At 41.1% G+C, this 23,340-nt stretch overlaps 1 protein-coding gene across 10 annotated transcripts in view; it reads left to right on the forward strand.

Annotated features, from left to right (window-relative positions):
• Positions 1–18,476, forward strand: part of TNIK (TRAF2 and NCK interacting kinase) — a 407,656-nt gene extending 389,180 nt beyond the window's left edge. For all 10 annotated transcript variants that reach the window (XM_027541165.1, XM_027541136.1, XM_027541146.1 and 7 more), the window contains 7 exons: positions 257–400; positions 4,187–4,321; positions 8,872–8,972; positions 11,204–11,353; positions 13,123–13,282; positions 13,529–13,668; positions 15,816–18,476. In XM_027541165.1, the coding sequence (XP_027396966.1) occupies positions 257–400; positions 4,187–4,321; positions 8,872–8,972; positions 11,204–11,353; positions 13,123–13,282; positions 13,529–13,668; positions 15,816–15,899 (914 nt within the window). In that variant the 3' untranslated portion in view covers positions 15,900–18,476. The remainder of the gene's footprint in view (positions 1–256; positions 401–4,186; positions 4,322–8,871; positions 8,973–11,203; positions 11,354–13,122; positions 13,283–13,528; positions 13,669–15,815) is intronic.
• Positions 18,477–23,340: the final 4,864 nt, after the last annotated feature.

The following is a 23,340-nucleotide window of genomic DNA, read 5'->3' on the forward strand; positions in this document are numbered from 1 at the left end:
ACTATTCTAGGCAGTAGAGCAGCTTCATGTAATGAATGCTGGTTCCACTTTATAAAAGAAAAGTAATTTCATTACTAGAGCAACAGTGATTTAATTACTATCTCAGAGCTTCTACTTCTACACTGTCTACTGTGGTATGCCTACTTGCTCACTAGTTTATATTTACAAGGTACAGCTCTTAGGTTTTACAGGGACCCCAGACACAGAAGAATAAAGCCTGTAAGAGTCAGTCTTGGGACCCTTCATAAATTTGCAGGTGTAAACCTCCTGGTGGGAACCGAAAATGGCCTGATGCTTTTGGACCGAAGTGGGCAAGGCAAAGTTTATAATCTGATCAACCGGAGGCGATTTCAGCAGATGGATGTGCTCGAGGGACTGAATGTCCTCGTGACAATATCAGGTATGTTGTGAGATGACCAGGTCTGCACGGGTGGGAAAGGTGATCGCCTCACTTCTGAAGGAATAGTAAGCTCTGCTCGTCCCACCAGCAAGTGGCATGGTGAATTACGACAGCGCAGCGAGTGACATCACCCATATTTTCTAACTCTGGAGATTCTGACCTTCCAAGGGAAGTCTCTCACCTCTGCCCAAAATCTGAATCAGACAGAGACGTGATAGCTCTGTGCTTATGGGGCTTTACCTCTACTGGGACTCAGCAAGGATCTTTTTAAGGTGTCTGCACTCCAGTCACCACTGTCTGTTCTCAGAAGGAGAATATAAAAATGTAGGCTTCTGGGAGTGAGAAATTTTGTAAGCAGAAATTTCTCTGGTCTCTTTTCTTGTACGAACTGCTTTAGCTTATAGTTCATGGATGCTTTAGTGAGTGCTGCTGGCCCATAGGTGATTGTGTCTGCGAGGAGATTTGAATATAGGAATCATTATTGCTACACTCTGCAGCTTTCTGGTTCACAAAAAGAGCCTTAAAAAAGATGGAGACAGGGACTTCCCTGGTGCTCCAATGGTTAAGAATTCATCTTGCAAAAAAAAAAAAAAAAAAAAGAATTCATCCTGCATTAATGTAGAACAGTCCGTAAAAATACTGAATCTCTATGCTGTGCACCTGAAGCCAATATAAGATTGTAAATCAACTATATTTTAATACAAATAATACAATTAATCAATGTGGAAAAACAAATAGAAAAAAGAATTCATCTTGTATTGCAGGAAATTTAGGTTTCAATCCCTGGTCAGGGAACTAAGATCCCATATGCTGTGGAGCAACTAAGCCCACGCACTACAACTACTGAGCCCATGTGCTGCAAGTACTGAGCCCACGTGCTGCAAGTACTGAGCCCACATGCCGCAACTAGAGAGTCCGTGCCCCACAACCAAAGATCCCGCATGATGTGACTAAAACCCGACGCAGCAAGTAAATAAATAAAAAATATGGAGACAATAGTGAAGGCCTTACTACTCACAGGTTAAAAATGTAACCTGAAAGACTCTGTCTGTTGAAAGTTTTCCCTTACAGATGGTGTTTGAAGGAATTTGATAAATAATGCCCCTCTTGCCCCCTCCCATCCCTTCCGGTATGAAGCCAACTGTACCCCTGCACGTTAGAACCCCCTGAAGAGATCTAGGATGCCCCCAGACTAGTGGGTCAGAGTCTGGGATGTGGCCCGGGTCACAGAGGCTTTGGTGGCTACTGATGTGTCTCCACTGTGCAGCCAAGCTGGAGAACCAGCTTCTGTTTCTCAGAGAGACACATTGGGTTCCTCCTGGGTTGAGTCTCAAATAGGGTTTAGCTCTTAAGCTGTGCTTCTGTTTTGAGAAGATGCCTTCACGAGATGCCACGGTTCTCTCTGTCTTTTACCTTTCAACTGAATGCTTAGTTTCGTCTCTTTTTATCCTCCCCAAGCAAAGGTTAACCAAGTAAATTCTTCCTATATTATCATTTAATTCAATATAGTCCTTTATTTGGGCTTTGCTAGTGGCTCAGATGGTAAAGAGGAGAAGGCAATGGCAACCCACTCCAGTACTCTTGCCTGGAAAATCTCATGGGCAGAGGAGCCTGGTAGGCTGCAGTCCATGGGGTCTCTAAGAGTCGGACACGACTGAGCGACTTCACTTTCACTTTTCACTTTCATGCATTGGAGAAGGAAATGGCAACCCACTCCAGTGTTCTTGCCTGGAGAATCCCAGGGACAGCGGAGCCTGGTGGGCTACTGTCTGTGGGGTCGCACAGAGTCGGACACGACTGAAGTGACTTAGCAGCAGCAGCAGCAACAGATGGTAAAGAATCTGCCTGCAATGCAGGAGACCCAGGTTTAATTCCTGGGTTGGGAAGATCCCCTGGAGAAGGCAATGGCAACCCACTCCAGTATTCTTGCCTGGAAAATCCCTTGGACAGAGGAGCCTGGCGGGCTACAGTCCATGGGATTGCAAAGAGTAGAACACGACTAATGAACTAACACAGTCCTTTATTCTGGGTATTGAGTTCTTGATTGCTGCACCTCCAAATCAAATTTACAGCCATACATCTGCCAGACACCTACCAAAAGGGGAAATGATATCAGAAAATTCATGTTCAAGCTTCATTATGTGATGCATCATTTTTAAAAGTGTATTCCCTGCTATCATGAAGCACATGGGTAGGGAAAGAAGAAAATGAAAATAGAAGCCAAAGATTCTTGAAGTGCCCTCTGATCTGTGTTGGCACAAGGAAGAGAAGGCACCAGCCTCCTGCCCATCCTGGCTATGGTGATCAATGCATACTCAAGGCCTTTGGCTGCAAAGAGGAATAATAACTGCACAGTGGTTCCCTTAATTTCAGTAATAAATATATTCTTCTGTCAAATCCAGTGTGCAGTGCTTTAATGAATTCTCTTCCTCTGTTATATATCACATCTGCAAAACATATTTTTTGACAAGAAATCAAAGGAAAAGTAAGTACCTAAGAAGTGGGTAAATTTCTGATCACTTAGAAAAAGCCACCCTAAAGGACAGTTTCTTATCTGGTATTTAGATAATCTCGGATGGTTGATTAAATTTAGCTCCTGTATATACCTCAATGTTTTTATTTAAGGTGTTTTCTTGTCATCCTAAGGATTCTTTACTCCAGGATCACTTTACCAACATTTCCCAAGGGGAACTTGTACATTTTTGCACAAGTACACATCTTTTTGTCCATTCTTATTTCTGTTTGGTACTTCTTTCAGGGATCTCAGCACCATAAATTCTTCCAGGGCTATTTTCTGAGCCCAGATTGCCTTCACTGAACTTGTTTCTCATATCCTTACGCAATGCCTTTTTCTGTTTAGTAAAATGAAACTACGACCAGCTGTCATCTTTAAAGTAAGAGAGGCGGCGAGTAAGAGGCTTTGCATTAACATATGGTGTGTTGGGTAGAAGATGAGGAAAAGGCGGTCACACCTGGAATATGCTAAAATGTCCATCAACACTCCTTCATGTAATTAGATTAGAATGTTTTGGAATGCTGATCAACTCTTCTGTTACAGAATTAGGTCTTACTGAGCAGACACTGCCCTTTGCATTGGGAGGAGTGAATAAGAGTAGCTTGCTCAAATAAGAGACCACCAGGAACTTCGCTGGTGGTCCAGTGCCTAAGTCTTCCTGCTCCCAATGCAGGGGGCCCAGGTTCAGTCCCTGGCAGGGTAACTAGATCCCACACCAAAGACCTGGCACAGCCAAATAAATTAAAATTAATTTAATAAATAAATAAATATTCAAAAATAGAGTTCATGTGAAAGGAAAAAAAAAAAGAAGCTACCAGAAGGTAAAAAGTTGTTGTTGTTCTTTAGTCACTAAGTCATGTCTGATTCTTGGTGACCCCATGGACTATTGCACACCAGTCCTCTGTCGTCCACTGTCTCCTGGAGCTTGCTCAAATTCATGTCCATTGAGTCAGTGATGCCGTCTAACCATCTCATCCTCTGCTGCCCCCTTCTCCTTTTGCCTTCAGTCTTTCCCAGCATTAGGGTCTTTTCCAATGAGCTGGCACTTCGCATCAGGTGGCCAAATTATACAATGATTATTTGCCCAAAACACTTAAAGCTGTTTTAATCATAAGTTCTGGCAGATGCAGATCTTTGATGATGCTGGAGACACTGGTTATTATGCCTTCACACATGCACACAATTGTAAATAAAAATAAAATGGAGATGGGAAGGATTAAGAGAAAAAGCTGTCTCCAGACCTTGAAATTAAAGCTCTGTTATTTTAACAGGAAAGAAGAATAAGTTACGAGTTTACTATCTTTCATGGTTAAGAAACAGAATACTACACAATGACCCAGAAGTAGAAAAGAAACAAGGCTGGATCACTGTGGGAGACTTGGAAGGCTGTATACATTACAAAGTTGGTAAGTCTCAAGATGTGGAATTGTTTGCTCAATCCAAACTATTCAGTTAAGTTTCATTCAGTTTTTTTCTATCAGATACTGGTGATGCATCTGTGACCAGTTTAAGACACTGCTGGAACCTTAAATATGCTTGCATTATTTCCCCAAAAGTCAGATCAATGAAGTTCAGAGTGCATTCAGAATAAAGTCCTAGACTCCTCCCAAAGTCCCATTAAAATGACAATAAAGGAATAAAAATGCTATCAACCCACAAGGACAAAGGGACCAGGAGAAGACAAACCAGATAACAAGAGATGTCAAAAAATTGAACAAGAGTAGTTAGATGACTTGGAATAGACCTAACTGATCAGTAAATGCTGAATTCTAAGTCTGCTCTGAGGAAAGTCATCAAAATCAACCCAGTCACTCGACAGAACTCAGAAAGGCCTAGGACCTGAAAGGTCTAGGACCTGAGGCCCCCAGTGTATTTGAGGTGGAGGTGAGGGTGGGACTAAAAATGGGAGGATTGTTGGAAAGCTTCTGAACAGCAAATCCTACAGAGCTCAGTCAGGCAGCCACCCTCCCTGACTGCAGCAGATGAAAGGTGGACACAGCCAGTCTCTTTATGGGGAATAATGAATTATTATTCACACACACACCTTATCCTGCGTGGCTCCCCAAATGTTGCCAGGCATGCTTGTATCCGCAAGCAAGAGATTGAACGATTGTCTTTGGATTAGCTAAATGGCCAGAAAGAAAAGATGTTCAGGTACTAATATTTGACATATTGTGAAAAGAGCATGCTATCTAACCACCTTAAAAGTGAAGCCCATCAGTTGATAAGCCCACAATAGCATACAGTGGGGAAATCCACTCATAGGAAGGAAACTTAGAAAGAAGGGACTTCAGAGGAAACAAGGATAATGAAGAGTGGAACAAAAAAAAATTTTTTTAAGAAACTATAATAACTTCAGGGAGATTAGAAATACCATTTCCATAAAAGAAGAATAGGGTTTAAAAAAAAAAAAAAAAGATGAAACAAGGTTGGAAAATGTCATTCAGAGAACAAGGAAAACACCTTGGAAATTAAAATATATAGGCAGGAATAAAAAGTATAATAAAAGGTTTGGAAGATAAAGATGAGAAATGTCCTAGAAAATGGAATGAAAAAGGAGAATGGAAGAAAGGAAGAAAAAGGAGAGGATGGGTAAGAAAACAAAAAGATTCAATCCAAGTGGTTCAAAATCTAAGTTACATGAGTTTTAGGAAAAAGAGAAATTAAGAAATGGAAGGAGAAGAAGGCACCAAAGAAAAAATACAAGAAAAGACCTCAAAAATCTCCAAATAAAAAGATGCACTGAGTACCCAGTATATGAAAATGAATGAAATACTGAAAAATGAATGAAAAAAGACTTACAAGAAGACACAGCAACATGAGATTTCAGTACCCAGGAAGTGAGAAGGCTCTTAAAGCTTTCAAATTACAGGTAAATAATTCCCTGGTGGTCTGGTGGTTGGGGCCCCACCCTCTCACTGCCAAAGGTCTAGTTTTGACCTCTGGTCAGGGAACTAAGATCCCACAAGCTGCACCATGCAACCATAAATAAATAATAAGTAAATAAACAGTTTATATATAATAGACCCAGAATTAGATGGCCTGGGACTTATAGCAATGCTGGAAGATTAGAAGACAACGGAGCAAGGCCTTCAAAGTTCTAAAGGAAACATTTTTTTTCACTTAGTAATTTATAACCCATCTGTATTAGCCAGGGTTCTCCAGAGAAACAAAACCAGTTTGTGTGTGTGTGTGTGGAGAGAGAGATAGAGAGAGAGAGAGAGAAATTAGTCCAGAGTGGGACAATGGAGGGTTCAGGAAGAGGTACCTCCAAGAAAAAAAATGTTACTAATAAATTACCTGTCATATTTGACTGTATTAAAGGCATTTATAACACTAACAGCAAGTTTCCATGTGCTTAGAGATAGATGTATAAAAAATAGGAAGTGGAAAACATTGGGGAAAACAAGAAAGGAATTATAATAAGGGTATACCACATGTCTCCTCTATGAATGGTAATGATTTTAACACAAGATATTGACTTAACCAAAAATTGTAACTATAACTGTGTTGGAGGTGTGAGGGAAGAAGAAATGGGTACATTTGAGAGACAGAGAACTAGAGAGAGGAGGTGGTGATAAGAGACAAGATCCTTTCCATGCTCCAGAGTCAGTAGCTAATATCAGATAATATCCACAAATGAAAAAAAAAAACATTATTAGCATGTCATTGAGAAATATGGAAGTGAATTACAGAAGAAGTTGTTGAAAGTACATTAAAGACAGGATATGCAGAGGTATGCTATAGAAAAAGAATTCAGAGAGCAAAAATTTGGTCAGTTCAGTTCAGTCACTCAGTCATGTCCAACTCTTTGTGACCCCATGAATTGCAGCACGCCAGGCCTCCCTGTCCGTCACCAACTCCCGGAGTTCACTCAGACTCATGTCCATCGAGTCAGTGATGCCATCCAGCCATCTCATCCTCTGTTGTCCCCTTCTCCTCCTGCCCCCAATCCCTCCCAGCATCAGGGTCTTTTCCAATGACTCAGCTCTTTGCATCAGGTGGCCAAAGTACTGGAGTTTCAGCTTTAGCATCAGTCCTTCCAATGAACACCCAGGGCTGATCTCCTTTAGAATGGACTGGTTGGATCTCCTTGCAGTCCGTGGTACTCTCAAGAGTCTTCTCCAACACCACACTTCAGAAGCATCAATTCTTCAGCTCTCAGCTTTCTTCACAGTCCAACTCTCACATCCATACATGACCACTGGAAAAACCGTAGCAGTTATCCTGGGCTAATTTCTTTAGGATACAGAATACTCTGAGTGTTCAAACATTTTATAAAAGATAAAGTAAAACAATTGCTGGGACTTCCCTGGCAGTCCAGTGGTTAAGAATTCACCTTCCACAGCAATGGAGAAACAGACATAGAGAACAGATTTATGGACACAGTGGGCAGGGGAAGAAGGAGAGGGTGACATGTATGGAGAGAGTAATGCGGAAACTTATATTACCATATGTAAAATAGATAGATAGCCAATGGGAATTTGCTGTATGATTCAAGGAACTCAAACAGGGGCTCTGTATCCACCTAGAGGGGTGGGATGGGGAGGGACATAGGAGGGAGGTTTGAGAGGGAGGGGACATATATATACCTATGGCTGATTCATGTTGATATTTCAGAAAACAGAATTCTGTAAGCAATTATCCTTCAATTAAAAATAAATTTATTAAAAATTATTAAATTAATAATTTATTTATAATTAAATAATAATTATTAAATTAATTTAAATAATTAATTAATATTAAATATATTAAAAAAGAATCCACCTTCCAGTGCAAGGGGCACAGGTCCCATCCCTGGTTGGGAAACTAATATCCCACATACCACTCTGTGCGACCAGTAAAGAATTAAAGCAACTCCATGTGTATTGTCTTAGGCTGTTCAAGATGCTATAACAGAATATGACAGGCTGGGTGGTATATGAACAACAGGAGTTTATTTCTCAAAGCTCCAGAGACTGAAAAGCTCAAGATCAAAGTGCTGTCAGATTCAGTGTCTGGTGAGGGCCTGCTTTCTGGGTCATAGAAAGCTGTCTTTTTTATTACAGCCTCACATAGTAGGAAGGGAACGGTATCTCTCTGGGGTCTCTTGTTAAGGGCACTAGTCCCTTTTAAATTTCCAATAACTGGAATCCAAGTTTGAATAATAAGCAAACGGCAGACATTCTATCTCTACCCATTTGTTGATTCTTCTGCCATCTTGCCATACCAGCTCTCAGCTGCTTACATGTGAGTGAACATAAAAGCCAAGTAAGGAAACATGAAGGATTTTTATACAGATTCTTCTTAAAATAAGTAATTCACATCTAGACTTGGTGGTGAGAGACAGTCCTAACCAGTTACATCTTTAGATAGAGCTTTCAGCAGGAAACAAAAGGCCCCAGGTATTCTGCAGACAAGTTCACTAAAGGAAGTTAAATCCATACCTGTAAGAATATCCCACACTGGAGAGCTACAGTGCAGGAGACCTGGGTTCAATCCCTGGGTTGGGAAGATCCCCCTGGAGAAGGGAAAGGCTACCCACTCCAGTATTCTGGCCTGGAGAATTCTGTGGTCTGTATAGTCCATGGGGAAGCAGAGACTCGGACACAACTGAGCGACTTTCACTTTCAAGAACATCCCACACCAGAGCACTACCCTCAATTAGGGTGACATAGAGTGATGTGTGTGTGTGCGTGCGTGCCTGCTCAGCTGTGTCTGACTCTTTGTGACCCCATGGACTGTAGCCCACCAGGCTCCTCTGTCCATGGGATTCTCCAGACAAGAATACTGGAGGGGGTTGCCATTTCCATCTTCAGCGGATCCTCCAGACCTACGTATCAAATCCTCGTCTCTTGCATCTCCTGCATTGGCAGGCGGGTTCTCAGGTTCTTTACCACTGAGGCACCGGGAACCATTTATCAACACAGAAGCTGGAATAAATTAATAAACTTAACTCATAATGTTTCTATTGCAGTTAAATATGAAAGGATCAAATTCTTGGTGATTGCCTTAAAGAATGCTGTGGAGATATATGCTTGGGCTCCTAAACCGTATCATAAGTTCATGGCATTTAAGGTAAGTAGACATGTGATTACCTAACAAGGGCTTGTTTCTGTAGGTTTCCACCAGGTAACACTGCTCTATCTTACACAGAGACTTGTACCAAGTTTTCTATATAGAAAAATTCTCTTTTAAAAGTGTAGGAACCCTTGTTTGTTATTCTAAAAGTAAAGACTGGGTATTATCAAATGCTATTAAATTAATCAAATTAAAATTTGGGTGCACCTTCCTCCTCCGTTTCAGGTCTACGCACCATCACCTCTAAGTGGCATTTAATAGGGAATGGTTACCGGGCAAAGCATTCATTGTAATATTAGACAACGAGATTCATTATACCCCCACCTAAGTCTGATATTTCTTCTGAAAAAGGCAGACCAACAGCAGCACTGTATTTCAAGTTTGAACTGAGTCTGTTAATCTTAAAATCCTCTTAAGCCTTTTTGGTTTAAAGTCCCTAAAACTCACTTGATGGTCATATATCCCCATTGCTATTGGACTTCAATGAAGTGAATACTGAATAGAGTCACATGTGGAAATGGCCTAGATTCTCTGCATCCTTCAATTTTCATTGCTTTTTCATTTTTTATCTTGTCTAAGTATGTACTCACTGTGGTCGGCTTGATCACTCATGAGAATCAACAGAAATAGTATCAAGTGATGCTGGTCCCATTGACTTCAGCTCATGAAAGCTGACCCCCACATGCCAGAAGGACCAGGACTTACCGCAGTCTGATGTTTTCAGAGATACACAGTCTACCCATAGCCAGTGTTACTTTATCTTCTGTTCATTCTTTCTCTGCCTGTGTCTCTCTCTTTATATCTCCTTGGCTCTCACTTTTCTCCCCACCTTTACAACTCTCATCTTTCTTTGACCCTTTATGTATTATTTCTTGCCATTTAAGCCATGTGAGGGCAAAAGCTGCCCTGGGAACATTATGAGCCCCTCTTCAGGGCCAAATCACCCTAGTTCTGTCTTATTCTCTTAGCAGCACAAGGAGTTCATTTGTGATGTGCTCAGGAAGGTGGGTTCATCGATGGAAATGGGCACCCCTCCATAACCCCACATTTATGGAGAAGAATTTTGGGGCTGCATTAAGTTAGTAATAACACTTGGGATGACTCCTGAAAGCTACAGTGGTGCTGCTGTTCTGCCAAAATCTCTCTTTGCAAAAGCTTTTCAATCAAGGCCTGTTCCAGTTCTGAAGTTACTGCCATCAGTGTACAAGCCAAAGTGCAGAACTGATGGCAGAATGCTTTGTTCAGCAAACCATGCCCAGCCTGGAAGGAGGGACGGGCAAGGCAAGGACTTGAATAGGAAAAGTCTAGAGCTGGCAGGAGGTTGAGCCCTCCTATGGGACAAGGAGATTTGGCTCAAACCTCCCATACGTGAAAATGATGTTAGTAAAAAAGGAAGGAGGAGTCTGTTAAAGCGGCCAAGGCACTTGTGGTTTCACAGAATCTCTCCCAGATTTCCAGGCCAGTACAGGTAGAGTGGGGTTGAAATAATGGCAGAGGAAAAGGAGGGGAGACTGAACAGTTACCTGTGGCTTGGACTTCAGCGTCTCCCACACAGAACTTTGACAGCTGTGTCTGGGGCTCTTTGTTTTCTTTCTAGGTAAACCCAGCTAACCAATGTAAACCACAAGTCTTGAGATGTACCACCTCAACCTTCCCTCTCTGTTGGTCAAACCCAAGTCTCAGATCTCCTTCTTAAGTCTAGAGAAGGTGCTGATCTGATGGGCACTCACTCACCCAGGACAATCAGAACCAGAGCGGGCACGATAACTCAGAACAGGCTTATTTAGCACAGAACTGGCCCCAGCTGACCCCCTCCCCAGGCTGTCCCTAAACAGTTAGTAGCCATGCATGGGCCTGGCTGTCACTCAGGAAGGAGAGGGGCCAGAGAGGTGACCGGACCTTCTTGGAGAAAAGGCCAGATATAAACAGGAAAGAACAGCAGTACCCAGGCACCATATGTTTAATATATGATAACACTATCAAAATGGACAACTGTAAACCAACTTCTCTTCCCTGGAAGACAAGGGGCAGAGCAAGGGGCACGAATGGATGCTAGACTCTTCCTCCTAGAGCCAGAATGTGACTAGCTCTAAAATTGAAAGAAAGATTTCCTAGCTTTTCAATTTAAGAAAAGTCAGACGTGAACTTCCACAGGAAATAGCTAAAGGAAAAATCTATTAAGATAATGTCTTTGCATGATGTGGACTCTCACAGGGTGATTTTTAAAGTCTTTTGCAGATCTCCAGCACAAGCCACTGCTTGTTGATCTCACAGTAGAAGAAGGTCAAAGATTAAAGGTTATTTTTGGTTCACACACTGGTTTCCATGTAATTGATGTTGATTCAGGAAACTCTTATGATATCTACATACCATCTCATGTAAGTTCCCAAAAGCAGACTGTCAAGACTCTCTGACAATCTGCACGTAGAGATTTGTTTTTGTACATTTGTAGTGAAAGTCATGCTAACTTTTACTAATCAGTAAAGCAGATAGACTTTTAGCCTTCACCAAATAGATTATACTTTTCATACATAAAGCATGTAAATTTAACTAATTTTTACAGCTGCTTGAAACTGAGTAACATGTAATAGCAATTATTTGCCATTTACTGGACATGTTGTTTCCTTGGGTTTTATATTAAAATACATATGATGTTTTCATTCAAGGGCACAAATTCTTTCTTTTTTAAAGCATGAGTATAATAGATGAGCTTCTATTTTTACTTTGTGAAGGAGATTGGTTCATTTTATGTGGAAGAAGGCCACTGGTCCTTTTTCTGCTCTCGTTCCTCTCTTCAAGTGGAAGGCAATGTCATGTGGTAAAATCAGACACCCTCAAGCACATGCTCTGGCTCTAGCATGTGTTCGCTTTGCAATAATGGACACGTTGGGCAGCCTCTTCGGCCCTCAGCTTTCACATCTGTGAAATGGGCTAAGAGGACCTATCACATAGGGTTATCATCGTCATTAAATGAGGTGACGCATCTAGAGAACATGGCACAGGGTCCTGCAATTTGCAGTATTAATATTACTATCCTGACACATTGCCTAAAACATGACTTTTTAAGGGAAATGCTGCCCATGGTTTCATGTAGTAGGAGAAGAGCAGTGTAAATTGTGTCTCCCATATGTATACAGTCCCAAGGCTAACACACAGTAGAAACTAGTCATCAACAAAGTCTGAGATTCAGTCTGTTGCTGTTTGGTATTTTAAAGAGTTTAAAGACTTTACTCCACAGAAGCACAATTGAAAAAAGTTATTTTAGTGCATGACACACGCACATCATTTGTTACCACATTGCAGCTTTTCCTCCTGTGTGGTCATGCACACGGACTCACAACCCGTGCTCTTTTATGAGGGACCAAGCCACCCCATGATCGTCCTCCAGCCCCTCAGTCATGTCCACCCTGCACTTACTGGATGGCCATGACACTCTCCACCAGGGGGTCACAGCAATCCCATGTCTGTCTTCATACAAGTCAGTCTATGCTTATTTGAATAGTATCATTCTTTTTAATGAATGGTAATTTAAAATTTTTTTTCTCAACAAGCCATTAATTTAGATTATTCTTTTATTTAGTCACCTAGATAAACAATCTGTACGGAATTTTCATAGCCTATTTTGGCCCCATATAGCCTGTTTCTAGCATATTCAACTGGTTTGCACTTTTCCTCATCTTTTTTAAAAGTAGACAGAAAACACGAGATTTTTTCAATGTTTATGAGAATGTGCGCAAATCCCAATTTTACCACCACGTGCTAGTACAGCTTTGGTCAAGATACATAACCCCTCTGAGATGCAGTCACTTCCCCTGTAGACAGAAACACCTACCGTGCGGAGCTGTTCTAAGGCCCAGAAGTTACGTATGTAAAGAGCCCATGCTTGGCACAGGGCAGCTGCTCTAATGTTGTAGTTGTTGCTTTTAGGAACAGGTAAATTGGATTCTTGACTTCATCCCTAAGTTTGTATTTACCAGGGTATTTGGCAGGTCAGTGGTTAAATTAAGCAAAGCAAAACATCGGTCTCTAGAGTGCAAATGGAAAAGAGAAATGAAAGAACTTTTTTTTTTCAATTCTTAGAAGTTAATAGTTAAGATACTGTCTTATTTTGAAAAAGAATAATGCCTGGCCTTTCTTTGTCTTCTAGATTCAGGGCAATATCACTCCTCATGCCATTGTCATCTTGCCTAAGACAGATGGAATGGAAATGCTTGTTTGCTATGAGGATGAGGGGGTGTATGTAAACACCTACGGCCGGATAACTAAGGATGTGGTGCTCCAATGGGGAGAAATGCCCACGTCTGTGGGTAGGTTAACCATTCCTTATCTCCTTCAGCAGTTACACCCCCCAAATGAAACGAAAGTCAAGAAATGTGAAACAACCATTTGATTCCACCAAAAAAAAAAAAAAGTCTGTGAATAACACTTGTAAGACTTGCTTTGTCTGTTTATCTCAAGTCGTTTGTCATTTTTGTGGTTAAGATGTGAACAGATGCTGTGAGTTATTGCCCATCTAATGTTTTTAATGCAGTTTTGGAAATTCCTTTTGACAGCCTACATTCATTCCAATCAGATAATGGGCTGGGGCGAGAAAGCTATTGAGATCCGGTCAGTGGAAACAGGACATTTGGATGGAGTATTTATGCATAAGCGAGCTCAAAGGTTAAAGTTTCTATGTGAAAGAAATGATAAGGTAAATCCGTTTCAACATTTGCATTAGTGTTTGCATTTTAAGAGACCACCAGGTACCTGTGAAACCTTCATTTTCCTTTATACTGATTTGAATCACATCTGTGTTAAACAATCAATATTATCTTGAAATGGCATTATTTGGTTTGACTCATGTGAACCCTCAAAATATACTATTCACACGTCAAAAAAGACATGAAAACATCTAAAAATTTCTTGTAAACTCTCAGTAACTCGTGTGGCCTGCAGGCCTTAAGATGACTCAGCAAATACCCCAAATTCTCCTAAACACTTAGAAGAGTTGGCCCGTCATTAATCATTTCACAGAGGGTCAACCTTATACTCCACATTTAGACTTTTCACAGAATCACTATTGGGGCATAACCCATCACATTATATTCAACTTTAAATGTAAAGCCTGTGACATGTAGAAATATAAAGTTTTTGAGAAGTGTCACCCATTCCTTAAGGAGTGCACAGTCACAAACTCAACTAGTGCCATGTCCCGTGTCATTCCAGCCGTGTTTCTTCTGAAGTGTCATAGGGGGACTGTTTTCCAGTGAAACTGGCGGTGTTCGTCTGGCATGAACAGTCGCCCAGAAGGGTATTCTTCCCCCTTGCCCTCCCTGTAGACTCACGCAGAGTTCTCAGTAGCTAAGCTATACTGTATTTGTGAATTCATCCTTTGTGACTATGGTCAGTTTAGAAATGCTGTCCCCCAACTCAGCCAACGTAAACATTTATAGAAAAGAATGTGATGGGTTGAACAGACCTGCGTCTCTTGGCTCTCTCCCATTCCCTAGAAGCCAGGCTGATCTTAGTATGACCCTGGAGCAGCCAGTTAATCTGACGTGGTGTGGTCTGGGTGGACAACAGCTGGGGATGGCAAGAATGGTTTCCAGGGCCTCATCAGAATATGCCAGAAGACAGACCTGACCCCAAGTAAAATTCCAGCCCCCACCTAGTCTCTGGGGATCATAAGGCCAGGACTGATCTAGGCACGGACCCCCAAACTCTAGAAGCCCTTACTGCAAGCCCTGTGCACACCCTCAGGAACAGTCTGAGACCACACCAGTGTCAGGGCCCTGAGGTTCAGAGCCAGGGCACACGGAACCTGGAGAGCAGGAGCCCTTTCCTCCCCTTGTGTTTCCACAGGTCCTCTGTGCTTCCCCCTGTGACCCATTGACCCCACAGTAGCTTTACTAACATATGTAGCATTAGCTGAATGACACACATTTCCACAGAGCTTCCTAAGACGTTGTTGGGAGAGACAGCAATGTTCTTCTAACAAAGTTGTGGAAATGAAGTAGCAGAGACTTTATACTAGTGACAAAGTAAATGCCTTGGACCAAAGCGTGGTGTCGGCTGATTCTTAAAGGACTCGGCCAAAGCACGTAACATTATTTTCCTAGGCAGCGGTTCATGGATGTTCGGCTCAGGCAAGCAGTACCCCAAATCTTGCTCCCTTCTCTCAGTTGATAAAATGATTTAGCAGACCCAGACCTAATGGACTGTGGTTCTCCTTATGAATGCCATGATCTCCTTCAGCCTAGGATATGCCTTCATCATCACATCAGCAGAGAAGCCAAGTGTTAACTCTTGAAGTGCCAAAGTGAATAGGTATTAAACACCTTACCCTATCCGACTAGAGCCACTTGTTTATTTGTTTGTTTTTTTAATTGAAAAATGAAGCTGTATAGTAGTCAGTAGGCCCAAAATTCTCTCTTGACTTTCATTCCCAAAGTCTGCCCTCTTGTCATTAGGAGAGAGGTGAGGGGAGCCCCTGTGACTTTCCAGAAATTAACAAAGGACCTGTTGTGTTCTTGACCAGAAATCCAGCATATTATCCTAGCACGAAACTCCCTTGTAAAAAGTGAGCACCCAAAGGGTTGTTGCAAATCAAGATGTAGTCCCTTCTGGGTCCCTGAAGGCCAATACCATGATAAGTAATAGTAACCTTATAGGAATAAAGGCGGGAATGCCTACAGAGGATGCAGTGTATTAAAAGATGCTTTAAAAACACCAGCCATTGAGTCTTAAGAGCTGACACATGGCAAGGATAGGACATGTGAGAGAAAAATGGATGGACGGTTGAAGAAAAGAGGGAAAGAAACCATGCAGTTGAACTAACTTCTTTTTAATTTCAAACAGGTATTTTTTGCATCCGTGCGATCTGGAGGAAGTAGCCAAGTGTTTTTCATGACCCTCAACAGAAATTCCATGATGAACTGGTAACAGAAGAGCACTTGGCACTTATCTTCATGGCGTTATTTCTAATTTAAAAGAACATAACTCATGTGGACTTAATGCCAGTCTAGAGGCAGAATCAGAAGGCTTGGTTGAACATACTGCTTTCCCCTTTTCCTCTCCCTCCACCCGTCCCGATACAGTCCATCTTTCAATGTTGCAGCCTGGTTGAGAAGGAGAGAAAAAGGTGGCAGGAATTTCCAGGAGATCCCCAAGAATGCTGCGTTGTCTATGGACGGAGATGGACCATGTGCCCTTCGGAGTTAGGGATAGAAACAAATATTGTGTGCTCTTATGATTAAGCTGTGTTACGGTGGATTTTTGAGTTTTGTTTTGTTTTTTACCTTTTTTTTTTTCTTTACCCCCTTACTTTGTAAGAATGGGGAGAGAATGCATACTGAGAAAGTGTCTGTTTTTAATTCTGTCTGCCTGCTAGCTTTAAGTATATGATATGTTGTTAAGATCTCCAACTTCAAATGGTGAGAGACAGCACAATAAATGTACCTTATCTCTTTACACTGAAGGCCATAACTACACAGTGGGGTAATTTTAGAACTCTTTTGCCTTCACCAACCCAAGAGGTTGCTTTTTGATAGCAACTGCTAATGAATTTTTAAAAGAGAAGAAAAATACTAGTATTCCCCTCTTTTGGGAAATAGATTTTAAATGGCTAAACTACTAGCCTTAGACTAATAAAATCAACTACCATTTTTGTGAGTCTGGCAGGCCCTATTTTATAGGGCCCTGTACAGACCAGAGTGTGTCTCACGGGATAGTAGTGCCATTGAGTTAAGTTGGCTCTAGTGAATGAGGGACTCTATATACAATGTTGCCTCAATGATTACTGCAACAGATCAGGGCAAAAGATGGGATGACAGAGGGGGTCAGATGGAAAGAGCTTCTGGAAACAAGCTAAAAATGTATATATATACACACACACACATTTTTTTTTTCAAATGCACAAAACTTCCCAGCTAGGAAGTCACTCTGTTTGGGCTTCATTAGGAGTTAAGACCTTGTTCTTTCTGGGAATTGGAGAATCGATGCCATCCAGGCTCTAGTTACTCCCAGCTTCTTCCTGAGGGTGCCACTGTCTCAAGATGAAAACTGTGACTGAAAAAATAATAATAATAAATGTTTCTGAGCTGCCTGTGTTCTCTCTGGGTTGGTGAGAGAAGGGACTAGACTACTAAGCCTGCCTGGGACCCAGCAGGCATCATTGGTTCAGATTTTATAGAACTTGAAAGCAAGGCTTTGGCCGAAATTCTGAGACCCTAATCATTTTACCTTCCTCCAAATTACCCAACATCCGGTAAACAGCGTTTGTGCAGAGATATGTATGTATTTCGTTCAGGTTGACTTGTGTCCTTATAAACTCTTCCACGGATGATTTGAACTTTTGCGTGACTGTCTGGGATTTTTTTTCCAAAGCTCCGAGCATGGCCGCCTGTGGTATCAAGGTGTTGCGAAACAGTATCTGTGTTGCGCTTCCTGTTTTAACCTACCTCGTTTCGTTCGTTTCGTTTCACTGTTCATCACAGCAGTGTTATCTCCAGGAGACATATAGAGAGCTCAACTGGCAATCTCAGGGGTATTTCGCATTTTTTAAAACAAAACAGTAGTTGACCAAATTGTTCTTGAAAAATTGAAAAAAAAAAATCCAACAGCAACAAAACTAATGTGGCTTGTTTCTGGAGAAAACAATTACTGTAAACAGATCCAAAACCAAAAAAATCTATGAGCCTACTGATTTTGCCTAAATACGTGAGCAGCTGATGTACTATTAATGAGAACGAAATACACATTAGGAAAACACCGCCATTTAAATCTGGTGGCTTGGGCAAGGGTGGGGGACACGGAAAGGAAACTACTCTAGTTTTTGAAGTGGCTGATTCTACCCCTCCTGTAAAGGTGGTTGTCATTTGCATTTATTTTAAGCAGGTAACACACGAATGGAATTGAGGATTATCTTCAGGCGATCACCAAGATGTCCTCATTGTGGTCCCTTTAGCACTCAAAAGCAATGAAATCCTCCCGTTCTCATTTTTACTGCTAAGGTTCTGCTGCTGAACAATACGATCTTCGCAAATTCCATGCCACAAATTCAGCAATAACGTTTGGGATTGAATAGCAACTACTGTCATGGATGCTGACATGGACAAGGCACATTGATTTGGGTCTCATCTCCGCATGTGATTGCCACCAGCTCTTTATATTGCTGCTGTGGTATTTTGAACCAGAAGCTTCTTTAAATTATGTTGCAAACTGATCTTTGTTTTATGTTTTGTTCCGTTTTGATTTCTAAGTGATAAGTTTGAAACACACAGCTTTAACTGATTTTTTTTATTGTGGGATTTGGGGTACAGTAAAGAAATAAAAGGGAATCATTGTGTTTAAACATAAGGTAGTTTGTGAATGTATTTTTTAAAGTCTAGATTCATTGAAACAAAAAATCATAAGAAAACAATATTAATGCAGTCTTGTTTACAGTATGTACACTGACATGACATAGACCATGAGCTTTTCTGGTGCCAAGAAAAATAAAACACAGACGTTAACCATCAAGCCATGCTTTTTATATTTTTGTACAAATATTTTACACAGAGTACAAGGCAAAACCAAATTTAAAACAGCCCCCCACAAATCTGTGCTCCTTAAAAGATTTCTAAAGAATTCCCTGAAGCTTTTATCTCGAAAAATACATTTTCCTCTATAAGGACAGGCCCTAGCCCTGAAATACTGGAGGCCTAGGTCATGCAGAATATTTCAGAATAACTGCTCTTGTGGCTCATAACAATTACCAACATTTCAGTTTGCCTTAATTCTTTTTTTTTGTTGGCAGAAGCAAGCGAGTGGTTGTGCTTTTCATCCCTCTTAATATCATCTTAAAAATAAAATGAGCCAGTTTTAGAGATAAAAAATCCCCTGTGAGAAAAACTGAAACTAGTTTCAAAGCTAAAAAAGTTTTTATCAAGATTTGTATACAAAGAGAAATGGAACCCTCCCTCCCCCAGAGTTTCACTGCTGCTGCTGCTGCTAAGTCGCTTCAGTTGTGTCCGACTCTGCGACCCCATAGACAGCAGCCCACCAGGCTCCTCTGTCCCTGGGATTCTCCAGGCAAGAACACTAGAGTGGGTTGCCATTTCCTTCTCCAGCACATGAAAGTGAAAAGTGAAAGTGAAGTCGCTCAGTTATGTCCCACTCTTCACGACCCCATGGACTGCAGCCTACCAGGCTCCTCCGTCCATGGGATTTTCCAGGCAAGAGTACTGGAGTGGGGTGTCATTTTCTAGTTTCACTAGATCGTTTCATTCCCTGCTACTCAATGTGGATGACCATGCAATAAAATCCACTTTGGCTGCTTACACCACAGTTGTGGGCCAGGGTCTGTCAGGTGATTGTCATTGCTGGGTGCTAGTCCAGGACATTAGCAAGGATTCCTATGCAGTGCATAGTGGGAGCAGATGACCTACAAGATCCTTTAAGATGGGGAGAGTTCTCCCCATGCCAGTTACATTCAGATCGTTGTCCTTGCACACAAGGTAAGGGAAGATCTCTTGCACTAAGTGCCACCCAAAATCTAATGACTATTTAAATAGAGCTCATTTTTCTTGAAGACTTTCTAACAGAGCCTCAAGAAGACCAAGGGCTATTTCAACAGTGTAGATTAAGATACAGATGACATCCCACGAGGCCACTCAAACAGGTATTCCATTTCTCTCACACTCTAACATTGCTTTCTAAGACATACTTCTTACGTACATCGCATCAAGTACACATTTTTTAAAAGCCTCTTAATTCCTGGCTGTCAAGACCTACTAACAGTTTTCTGTCTGCTCTTGTGACTTATTGGTAAGTGGTGTCTCTGGTCCCTCCTGTGCAGTAGATTAGAAAGATGTGAGAAATTCAGGCCGGAGCCATTTGGGTTTTGTCCGTTGCCCAGACAAGGAAGCAGCTGAAGCCTAACCTCACATTCCATAAACTAAAAGAAAAAAAAATGTTTTCCCTACTAGTATGTGTCCTGGTTCCTGTCACTGTATTCTTGAAATGTTGAAGAGCTTTGTGTTAACAGTGTGTGTTGTCTTTGAAAGTCTGCTTTAACAGGCATCACTTCCATTCATGCTGATTGCTTTAAGATACAAGATGTGCCACATTATTTTAAGAAAGAACATGCCGTTATTGGTCTAAATTTTTTAAACTTCTGGAGGAAAATAGAATATCCGCAACATGCTGATGGCAATTCTGAATGACTCTGTCATGCTCCCATGATTCTATGTTCTAACCATCTCAACAGTTTCTGTGAATTATTAGTCACTTTGTCGTTCATTCCTCTTAACCTTAAATCTAAACAAATCAAAAAAATAACAAACAAACCCAAAACTGACTTAACTGAGACTACATAGTTACAACATAAAATCCAAAAATCTAAAATTTGATTTCATTTGCCTGTCCATATTTCTCATAAATACCATTACATTTTGGCCTTGATCAGGATCACAGTATCAACAGTCTTAAAATGTTCTGTCCTTGTATGGGTCTCAAAATGGATATAAACTGATCTTCTTTCAGAAGCCCCAGCTAAAAAGAAAACCTCTTGAGAATTTGCAAGTTTAAAACTGACCATTGAGGGACTTCCCTGGTGGTCTAGTGGTTGAGACTCTGTGCTTCCACTGCAGGGGATACAGGTTCCATCTCTGGTCAGGGAACGAAGATCCCTTACCCTGCATGGCACAGCTGAAAAAGAACTGACCATGTACACATGTCCATTAAACATTTTCTAGTATTTTTTGATTTCCAAACTATCATTGGGATTTGGGGGATTTTTTTCCATAGATACTTAGGATATTCAAAAATTCACATAACATTAAACAGTATGAGACCATAACTCTCTGCTTTGAAAATTACTCTTCTAAGGCTGTCATCCCAGAAAATGCCAGAATGCACCAAAATAAAAATCTTCATAAAAGCATTTTGAAAACAAAAATCTCTGAATAAGTTTTGAGATATTCTAAATTCACATCAAAATCTTGGACTCTGTGTCCATGATGCCAAACATTTGGAGGAAGACTAGAAAATACAGTTTAAAATAGAAATGTCCTGAAGTTCCCAGATTTTAGGGGTTTGTGTAGATATCTTCAAATAGACTCAATTCCTTGCTTGATAGGGTTTGGTTTTGATAGTTGGTTTTTATCACGCCAAATTGCACTGCACAGTTGGGGCTGGAGGAAAGGTAAGTTTTCATTTCCAGCAACGGATCATTGCTCATCCGTAGCGAACATCCACGCCCCAGTTGTCTCTTCCTCGTATGTCTCCTTCTGGGGTTAGTGTTAAGGAATAGTAATTTTGTATTATGGTTTATTTAAAAACCTCAGACATCACCCTGAATCAGAATTTCAAATGTTAGGTGACGGCAAGAAATAAATCTGTAGCAGGGGGAAAAAAAAGGGGTGACAGCTTAGATGAAGTTTCAAACTGGATGTTGTGAAACTGTTCTTGTGCATTTAGCTGTCTTTTTTTTTTTTTCACAATGTTAATGTAATTGTAGAAATGCCAAATTTATAATATTGGAAAGGAAAACTATCATTTTGCTATGCCTAAGAGTGTTTATGTTTAAATCTCCAGTTTTCTAAAGTGTTTTAAATTGTTAAAAATATGCTGAAACTGGATCATTCTCACCTGTGTAGTGGTATAAAGAAAGAAAGTCTTCTTGGCATATTTTCTAGTCTGAACCTTTTGGTTACTTTCAGGTATTTTTCCCTGCATTCACAAAGCCTTCAGTTACTGTTGTCTAAGGTTGTTCAAGCAGTAGTTAGAAATGATATGGTAGGTTCTAAGCCAAGGTTTTCCTTGACTGTGACTGCCACACCCTGGAATATACTATTTTATGTTATCTCTATCAAAATGTGAATAATAAAATATTGATAGTAGTAGGACGCCTGCTTGTTCTTCATTCAGTTCAGTTCAGTTGCTCAGTCGTGTCCGACTCTTCGACCCCATGAATTGCAGCACGCCAGGCCTCGCTGTCCATCACCAACTCCTGGAGTTCACTCAGACTCACGTCCATTGAGTCAGTGATGCCATCCAGCCATCTCATCCTCTGTCGTCTCCTTCTCCTCCTGCCCCAAATCCCTCCCACCATCAGGGTCTTTTCCAGTGAGTCAACTCTTCGCATGAGGTGGCCAAAGTACTGGAGTTTCAGCTTTAGCATCAGTCCTTCCAATGAACACCCAGGACTGATCTCCTTTAGAATGGACTGATTGGATCTCCTTACAGTCCAAGGGACTCTCAAGAGTCTTCTCCAACACCACAGTTCAAAAGCATCAATTCTTAGGCACTTAGCTTTCTTCACAGTCCAACTCTCACATCCATACATGACTACTGGAAAAACCATAGCCTTGACTAGACAGACCTTTGTTGGCAAAGTAATGTCTCTGCTTTTGAATATGCTATCTAGCTTGGTCATAACTTTCCTTCCAAGGAGTAAGCGTCTTTTAATTTCATGGCTGCAGTCACCATCTGCAGTGATTTTGGAGCCCCCCCAAAAATAAAGTCTGACACTGTTTCCACTGTTTCCCCATCTATTTCCCATGAAGTGATGGGACCAGATGCCATGATCTTAGTTTCCTGAATGTTGAACTTTAAGCCAACTTTTTCACTCTCCACTTTCACTTTCATCAAGAGGCTTTTTAGTTCCTCTTCACTTTCTGCCATAAGGGTGGTGTCATCTGCATATCTGAGGTTATTGATATTTCTCCCAGCAATCTTGATTCCAGCTTGTGCTTCTTCCAGACCAGCGTTCCTCATGATGTACTCTGCATAGAAGTTAAATAAGCAGGGTGACAATATACAGCCTTGATGTACTCCTTTTCCTATTTGGAACCAGTCTGTTGTTCCATGTCCCGTTCTAACTGTTGCTTCCTGACCTGCATAAAGGTTTCTCAAGAGGCAGGTCAGGTGGTCTGGTATTCCCATCTTTTTCAGAATTTTCCACAGTTGATTGTGATCCACACAGTCAAAGGCTTTGGCATAGTCAATAAAGCAGAAATAGATGTTTTTCTGGAACTCTCTTGCTTTTTCCATGATCCAGCTGATGTTGGCAATTTGATCTCTGGTTCCTCTGCCTTTTCTAAAACCAGCTTAAACATCAGGAAGTTTACAGTTCACATATTGCTGAAGCCTAGCTTGGAGAATTTTGAGCATTACTTTACTAGCATGTGAGATGAGTGCAAGTGTGCGGTAGTTTGAGCATTCTTTGGCATTGTCTTTCTTTGGGATTGGAATGAAAACTGACCTTTTTCAGTCCTGTGGCCACTGCTGAGTTTTCCAAATTTGCTGGCATATTGAGTGCAGCACTTTCACAGCATCATCTTTCAGGATTTGAAATAGCTCAACTGGAATTCCATCACCTCCACTAGCTTTGTTCGTAGTG

The sequence above is a fragment of the Bos indicus x Bos taurus genome, chromosome 1, assembly GCF_003369695.1.
Source record: "Bos indicus x Bos taurus breed Angus x Brahman F1 hybrid chromosome 1, Bos_hybrid_MaternalHap_v2.0, whole genome shotgun sequence".
Classification (NCBI taxonomy): Eukaryota; Metazoa; Chordata; class Mammalia; order Artiodactyla; family Bovidae; genus Bos; species Bos indicus x Bos taurus.